The sequence below is a fragment of the Zea mays genome, chromosome 1 (assembly GCF_902167145.1).
Source record: "Zea mays cultivar B73 chromosome 1, Zm-B73-REFERENCE-NAM-5.0, whole genome shotgun sequence".
Lineage (NCBI taxonomy): Eukaryota > Viridiplantae > Streptophyta > Magnoliopsida > Poales > Poaceae > Zea > Zea mays.
This window is the reverse complement of record NC_050096.1, coordinates 254,739,563-254,747,885: the sequence shown is the minus strand read 5'-3', so window position 1 is coordinate 254,747,885 and position 8,323 is coordinate 254,739,563. Positions and strand designations below refer to the sequence as shown.

Here is an 8,323-nt window from a genome sequence, read left to right as displayed (position 1 = left end):
CGTGTGTGATATATTGTATACAAAATTCGTATCCAGTGTCTCGGTGCAACAATAATGATATGCGTGTCGTCCTTGGCAGTTCGTGGCTGCACGTTGACATTCACTTCCGTTAATAACTGGAACGACGAATGTGTAGTTGACATAATTTACGATATGATCGAACAGCTAACGAGAAGCAGCCAGGAGCACCGTACGTGCCATGTAGTATATGTGCACGTACCAGTACCACCCTGTACACTACACGGTTAGGTCCGTGTCGTACACGTACGACGACGCTTCGTGCAGCTGGTATACGTAGGGTAGGACATAGACTGGACTGGAGTACGTATACGTATACGCAGTAGTTGGCAGCTGTTGACGCTAGGGCTGGACAAAATGCTCGTGGCTCGCTGGCTCGCTCGTTTCGTGGTCAGCTCGGCTCGGCTCGGATCGGCTCGTTTGAATTTTGTCACGAGCTGAGCTGACATCCTAGCTCGGTTCGTTAACGAGCCAGCTCGGTTCGTTAACGAGCCAGCTCGCGAGCTAAACGAGCTACCATATTCTAATAAAACGAAACTATATACATATCATTTATAGAATAATTGATGAACATGTTATATATATGTGAGGTGTCTATGACCTATAAATTAAACTAATGATTAATGAACTATGCCTATGTGTTAATTTGGTCTATGCAAATATAATTATGGGTTAAACTGATGAACATGCATGTCAATTGTGAATTAATGAGTGATGAATTGTGCTAATTTGGTGTTATATTGACATAGTTTGTGAAACTATGAGTATAATTACTATTTTTTATTGTTAAATTAGTTTGAAATTAACTAAAAATAATTATTATATACATTTTATTTTTTTTTTGCTCTGGCTCGCGAGCTAAACGAGCCAGCTCGAGCTCGTAAACGAGCCGAGCCGAGCTGACTCTGTGGCTCGTTACCTTAACGAGCCGAGCCGAGCTGGCTCGTTAGCTTAACGAGCCAGCTCGAACTCGGACGAGCCGAGCCGAGCTGGCTCGTTATCCACCCCTAGTTGACGCCAAAATAGAGAGCTCCTTGTCGTCGGCAAGTACGTAGTACACGTACTGTCTGATTGCTGAAGCATATATCGCGCATGCAGAGCTAGGACGGCAGGATGATATCGATCGATGAGCCCGTCAATCATGCACTTATAATTGGGATTCGATTGGCGTAGGAATGAACTTAAGGAATGGAATGATATATGCGTGTTCCAATGCTATTGCTAATTGCCTAACCACGACCAGTAACCACTCCTTTCCATACTTCGCTAGCAGCTAGAGTGGCTTCAATTCATGCCCTGCACGTCGGTCGGTCTACTCTACACTGATGATGATATGATAGATGCCTGCTACGTACAGTACCACTCGTCTACTGGTAGGGCGCGAACCACTACTTCCGATCCACCCCGTCCGTTCCTGGAGCACGCATCGCAGCTCGCCTTGCGCCTGTATAAATATAGTATGTAGCAGGGAGAGGGAGGGTACGGTGTAGGCTGTAGCTGTAGCCGTGTAATAAGGTCCTTCCGGCCTCCTCCGCATTCCTAATTGCAGCGCGCGGCATTGGCACAGTAGATGAACTAGAGTTCGTTCGCGTCCCTGCTGGAGTGCTGGGCACCGGCGGGACAACGACGATGGGCAGGAGGCTGCCAGCGGCGGCGGCGCTGTGCGGTAGCGCCCGGGCGGCGGCGACGCGGGTGAGGAAGAAGCGGGTGCAGCGGCGGGCGCCGCCGTCGTCGTCCTCCAAGCTCCCTGCGGCACCGCCCAGCGGCGGCGGCAAGGCCGGGAGCGCAGGAGGAGGCGCGTGCTACGTCAACGGCAACGGCAACGGCGAGCTGATGGTGGAGGTCGTCGTCGGCAGCGGAAAGGGCGGCGGCGGTGGGCGGCGGGTCATGGTGCTGGCCGACGGCCGCGCCGAGGCCGCCGGCGCGCTCCAGTGGGCGCTGTCGCAGGCCGTCCGGAGCGACGACACCGTCGTCCTCCTCGCCGTCGCCAAGCCGCCGGTCGCCCGAGACGGTCGGTCGGTCGTCTCTCTGCTTGGTCTCATGTGTCGCGTCGCGCGTCGTCGGCGATAGATTTGCTTGTTTCTTTCACCACGACGCTGACTGGAATTTTCTTTTTCCCGTCGAACATAACGTTTCTGCAGCCGTCAGTGATTCCTGTGTCAGGATGCTGGGGACCAAGAGCCAGCAACACCTCGCCGCCCTCAGGACCGTCTGTGAATCAACAAGGCCAGAGGTACCCACACCACGCAGATGCATGCTACTAGTACATGATGATGATGAACAGTGTAATTAATCCCCCACTAAAATTATTACTAGGATAAGATAGGTAGTAGTTTGGAATTTCAAAACAATGTAGTACATAGTAGTATATCCTAGCTTTCCAAAAAAAACTGTTAGTCCAACTGTCTAGAATACATGTAATTAAATTATTAAACGAGGCTAAATTGTTTCCGCGGGATGCGCAATGATTTGTTGCCGTCCAGTCCAGTCCACCACGGCCAAAAGCAACAGCCACTTAGCGGATTTTGTGGGGGGCGTGGCCGTGGCCGTGGCCCGTGGCACCGCACCGCACTGGCGCCAAAAGAAAAGAAGAAAAAAACAAAATAATAATGGTGGAGGCGTCGGGATCCGAGGCCGGCTCTCACCAGACGAGATCATCACGCACAAATGCAGGTGAAGGTGGAGACGTGCGCCGTGGAGGCGGAGGAGCGGGCGGCGGCGGTGGTGGAGGCGGCGAGGCGGCACGGCGCGTCACTGCTCGTGCTGGGCCAGCGCCCGCGGCGGCACGCCGTGGCGCGCTGGCTGCAGGCGCTGTGGCGTTGCCGGCGCAGGGCTGGCGGCGGCGTGGTGGAGCACTGCATCGAGCACGCGCCGTGCGTGGCGCTGGCCGTGCGCCGCAGGAGCTCCGGCGGCTACCTCGTCTCCAGCAAGCATCGCAGGGACTTCTGGCTCCTCGCGTAGCAGTCCCACGCTGGTTATCTTCGATCAGTGTCCCCTCCTCTATCTCTCTCCCTCATTTTTGTCCACCAGTTCGAAACTATTGTCTGCTGTAAGTTAATCACAGCGAGTTTGCCTCTGCTGCTGCAAAGCTAGCTATATGAATCCAAACGGTGAGCAATCAAAACTTCAGCTTGTTTCAGAAAACTGTTCGGTGTGGAAGAAGATGGCCAAATATACGATTCTTTGCGCGAAGCTAGAATGACAACTGATACGAAACACCCTTGTCAAATTAATTATGTATTACTTTTATGACAGACTGTTTTTCGATATTATTAGGACTTCTTTTTGTGAAGTTTACTCAGTTTATTTTGAATTATGTAAAGCGATTTAATTTGAGTATTGAACTACCCAAGCCATGATCATGAGGCTAATCGTCTGACAATTAAGTAAACAGAATACCTGGATGATTCAGATAGTAAATCGTAACACTATTCACACAAACTACTGCTTGCTGGGATTTATACAAAGATAAGGTAAACAGTTTCGCTGAAAAGTTGTCCTAAGCCTAACATGGGGGGACATGCGTAGATCTTGTTTATTTGAGCTTTGGCCACTTTTAAAATACTGGCTTTTGGACTTTCCAAAAACCAAACGGTTTCATTAGCCAAAACCCTGAAGGCCGCTATACATTTTTTGGCTTTTATAATAGGAGCCTTTTGCTTTTGGGAAGTCAAAAAAATAAGATCCAATATCTTTAAAGAAAGAAAAATAGACCGTAAGATTTAGTATATATGAAATCCCTAGTTAACACAGAATATCATTATGCACTAGCCACGATGCTATTGGATATGAGGGCAGTATCGCTTGGAAGTTGGAACTAGAGATAAGACCAACTCCAGCAGCACTCCGCATGCGGCTCCGTATCCCTATTTTGCGGAGCCTAGCACACTATTCATCAGTCCAGCAGGCTCCGCATCCGACTCCGTATAACGCACGGCCTGTACCTGCACTCCCCATTTCCACGCTTTCTCTCTCCTCTCCGCAGCTCTCTGCATGCGCGCGCGGCTGCTCGCGGACCCTAGGTGTCATAGACTGCATGCGGAGTGGGATGAGGAGTATTGCTGGAAACGGAGACGGATACGGAGAGGAGAGAGAATGTGTTGGCCGCGCGTTTTAGGGATACGGAGAGGGAGTCTGCTGGAGTTGGTCTAAGGACAAGAAGAGACATGTTAGAGGTTAGGGTTAGGTATGAAGGAGTGGCACAATCCATATTGGAGATGCCGAGCTTAAGGGGGTGTTTGGTTACCCTAAACTAAAATTTAGCCCCTGTCATATCGAATGTTTGAACCTCCGTTCCGGGTATTAAATGTAGTCGGATTATAAAACTAATTTCTCAGCCAAAGATTAAAAGACGAGACGAATCTAGTCCAGTTGGTTGGGTCTATATTTCATACTTCTATTTGAAAGTCAAATGCTCGATGTGACCCGGACTAAACTTTAGTCCCTACAACCAAACACCCCCTAAAGAAGGATCCATAGGTAGGTCAGGTCGACAAGAGTCAAGCAGTAGACTAACGAGGCAGTGTTGACAAAATCCGAGGCCTTGTACAAATTTTAAAATAAGGCCTCTTTTACTAGTCGAGGGTGTTAACCGTCTGTGAATGAAACGTCACAAAATTGCAGGACTGTGGGCTGTGGCTAAACTCACGATCATAGAATAAACGGATGAGTAAAGAATTAGAGACTAAGAGCAACTCTAAAATACTTTCTATATTTTCTTCCTAATTGATATGAGTAGATATTTTTTAAAAATGTCTATAACAACTTATTTAAATGACTATCCAAAAACAGCAATCTTACGAGTTTCTCGCTAGCCAAAGCTAAAAAACGTGAATGACTCTCTAGAATACAAACAAAATATAGAAAATTTGTCGAAGACAAGATATAGAAAGTGATTTTTGTATAAATGGCCCTCTAGATGATACTTTAGGGAGTGAAATTTAGAAAAAACTCTTGAAGATGCTATGCATGTTTTCTATTTTATAAATGTACTATATGCTTAGGGAGCTAGAAATTTTGGGCCCTGTTCGAGGAAACACCACGCAAGCCCTCTCGCACGAGCCCGAATGAAAGCACGATGGACGCCAATAAAGCTAATGACGACACCACAAATTGGGCTAGGAGAGGTCAAGCATGGCTACATAAAAAATGCCATTAGGGCATAAGGCAAAGAAATAAATTAAAAAGAGAGAAGGAACGAGAAAGAAAAATGAAAACATGGTATCTCTATTCATATAATGCACCACTTTCAACCGTCGTCAACAGTCGATGGTTGTCAACATCGTGTGTCGCGTATATATCTTTCCACCTTTCGTTGTTGTAGTGCTGTCGCTTTGTTGTACTAGATCAGGACGTCTCCCACCTGCACCCCACGTTCGCGTGCGCCGCCACTGGGCTACACGACTGGGTGCCGCCAACACCACGACCAACTTGTTCTGCATCCCGCGGGAGATCCACTGTTAGGCGGCTGTTGCGAGGGCAAAAGTGGTCATCACCGAGTCTCCTTATCCTTCTTCCTTCCACTCGACGTCTCACATGATTCTGCGTCGCCCGACTCAGTGTCTACTTTCCTGGCACTGGTGGTCGTGTCGTCATCCCTATCCTCCACCACCACCGCCGCCCACCCAGATGGCCCCCACTCCCTGTCACTACTGGAAACTACTTATTTGCCGAGTGACTGAAGCACTCAGCAAAGCCTGGAAAACACTCAACGAAGGCTTTGTCGAGTGTCACACCCAGCAAAGAAGGCTCAGTGACTGTACATCGGCAACAGCTTCTTTCCTGAGTACTTTATATTGGGCACTTGGCAAAGACTTTGCCGAGTGCCACTTGGTACTCGCCAAAAAAATGTCGCCGTCACGGCGCCTGGTGACGGCGACGGAGCCTGTACAGAGTGCCCACCGAGTGACACTCGACAAAGAAGCTCCTTGTGGGCCCCTTTACCAGTTTCTTTGCTGAGCGTATTAGGTGGCACTCGACAAAGGCTCTATCTTTGCTGAGTGCCCACTGTGCTAGCACTCGACAAATGGATCACCAGTGGCCCCTTTATCAGTTCCTTTGCCGAGTGCACTAGGAGTCACTCGGTAAAGCTTGCTTCTTTGACGAGCGCCTAGGCCATAACCCTCGCAAAGAAGCTTTGTTGGTGCCTAGGTCTGTCTTCTTTGCCGAGTGCTATGACCTTAACACTCGGTAAAGTGACAAAGAGACATGGTCGTTACCGAGAGTATGATTGTGCTGAGTGCGGCGCTCGGTAAAGATTTCTTTGTCGAGTGCCTGACAAAAAATGCTCGGCAAAGCTTCAAGCACTCTGTAAAGAGATGGATTCTGGTAGTGTGTGCGGCTTGTTCTGCCCCGTTGCCGCCCAATACCCATGCCCCATGCGATGGGGCCTTAACTTTCCTGCTTCCTCCGGTCTAATGTAGTTAGCTGGTTGCTATTCAATTTCCCCTCATTCATTCAATTGATGTAGCTTTATAGATGCATGCAGTAGAAGTTTGTATTTGTATGCTAAATCATTGCTATGTGGTGATGATTTTGGTGTTGGAATATGTGATTGCGAGGATTGGTTTGGTGTAGGGATAGTAATGGGTACCCGAAACCCAATGGGTTCTTACCCCATTAGGGTATGAGTTTGGGTCATTTTCCATACCCATGGTTTTGTTAATGGGCATAAATCTATACCTAGCGGGTTCATGGGTATGAGTTTGTTCCAACAGTACCCGAACCCGTGAACCCATGGGGTTTTAAACCGACCAAACCTAGTGCATATTGCCATTTTATTTTATAAACAAACAACAAAGTTGTTATCTCCCAATTTACTTCCTATTTTTTCATCAAATGATGACTGTATATATAGTTGGTGAGAGTGTTGCCTATTTGCTATTATAGTTTTACTAGCATTATATATGTGGTGGATGGATAACTTAGTGCAAGATCACTTAATTATACAACTTATTATTTGTTTTCATTCTCTCTACTAATATTTTTATACCAAATCATGAACTCGTTGTTCATCACATAATTTTTGGACTATGATCTTGTTAATCATTACGATACTTATTGATTATGAGAATAACTAGTATGTTGGAGATGAAACCCGCGGGTAAACTGTGGGTACCTGGTAACCCGATGGGTACGTGTTTGGCCAAAATTTCAAACCCGTCATGGGTATGCGTTTTTAATGGGTATAGATATTTTTCATGGGTACGAAGTCTAGGATGGCAAAACCCGACGGATTTATACCCATTGCCATCCCTAGTTTGATGTTTAAAGTTTGTGCGATGTTGACTCTATATATGAGCTTTTCCGCGGAGGATGGGCCGGTACATATCTTTGTGTCCAACTATGCGAGCAACTTTGCCATGCTCATAGTTGCTTCATAGTCAAAGTGTCAAATGCTTAAAGAAGTCTCACAATTCTTTCTAACCATTCTAGGAATGGTTCTCTATCTACTCCTTTAGTTCTTTATCACTTTAATAAATATGCATGACTGCTTTTTGTTTCAATACTGTTTTGTTGAGTAATGTTTTTCCTCTGTTGCGATGCGGTTGATTCTAGATGATATGGAGTTCCACTCGGGAGATGTGCCAAACTACACAACTTATGATGTATCAGTATGCCTCTTTTCTATATATTTTTAGGTAGTAGGGATGAATATTCTCATCATGTAAAAGTACTGTATAATCTTTTCCTTTTAAAAAATACAATATGGTATTTAGGGGAGTTAATTAGTTGAAATGATCTAAAAACATTTTACACGATAAAATATATGATGGCACCAAAGACCGGGCTGAGGCTAAAGATGTTTGCAGACGTCGACTGAGTAATTGGGTACCACCTGCATACATTTCAGTGCTATTTCGTTCAATTTTTTCAGATTCCAAATATATCTAGATGTAGAGTAGTAAAAAACCATGTATAGAAAAACCAAAACAATCTACAAATTGGAACAGTGGGTAGGAAAGTTCATTTCATATTGACTACAGGAATTACAAGAGGGAAAAAAACTGGTGTTGTGAATGGCTTCCTCCAAGTAAGCAAGCCATATTATGAGTCTCTAGAGGAACTGTTTGTCCGGATGGGCGGTCTCATCATCAGTATTGCTAATAGTCATGATGTTGACGTTCTTCTTTTTTCATTTTGCAATCCGCTCAATCCGGACACTTAGAAAAAATGACCAAGCTCTCCACAGCTTAAGCAAAACAACTTTGCTTTCTTCTTCTTCTTGAAGGTACTTGTTGGTTTGGCATTGAAAGGCTTATTCTTTGTTTTGTTCTTGCCGTGTGGCAGTGTGGGGTTTTGTACA

The 8,323-nt window shown here is 46.3% G+C and overlaps 1 protein-coding gene across 1 annotated transcript; it reads left to right on the top strand.

The window, feature by feature from the left end:
• The first annotated feature begins 1,196 nt into the window (after positions 1 to 1,196).
• LOC103645450 (uncharacterized) lies at positions 1,197 to 3,349 on the top strand. The gene is made up of 3 exons (XM_020546811.2): positions 1,197 to 2,029; positions 2,160 to 2,251; positions 2,692 to 3,349. Exons 1-3 carry the CDS (start codon positions 1,648 to 1,650, stop codon positions 2,977 to 2,979), a joined length of 762 nt encoding a protein of 253 aa, XP_020402400.1. The 5' UTR covers positions 1,197 to 1,647; the 3' UTR covers positions 2,980 to 3,349.
• Positions 3,350 to 8,323: the final 4,974 nt, after the last annotated feature.

What these genes read in the sequence shown, in the direction of transcription:
- LOC103645450 (XM_020546811.2), top strand. Translation starts at nt 1,648, where the DNA reads ATGGGCAGGAGGCTGCCAGCGGCGGCGGCGCTGTGCGGTAGCGCCCGG. An exon ending in GCCGCCGGTCGCCCGAGACG is followed by an intron (nt 2,030 to 2,159) that starts GTCGGTCGGTCG and finishes ACGTTTCTGCAG; the next exon opens with CCGTCAGTGATTCCTGTGTC. An exon ending in GTGAATCAACAAGGCCAGAG is followed by an intron (nt 2,252 to 2,691) that starts GTACCCACACCA and finishes GCACAAATGCAG; the next exon opens with GTGAAGGTGGAGACGTGCGC.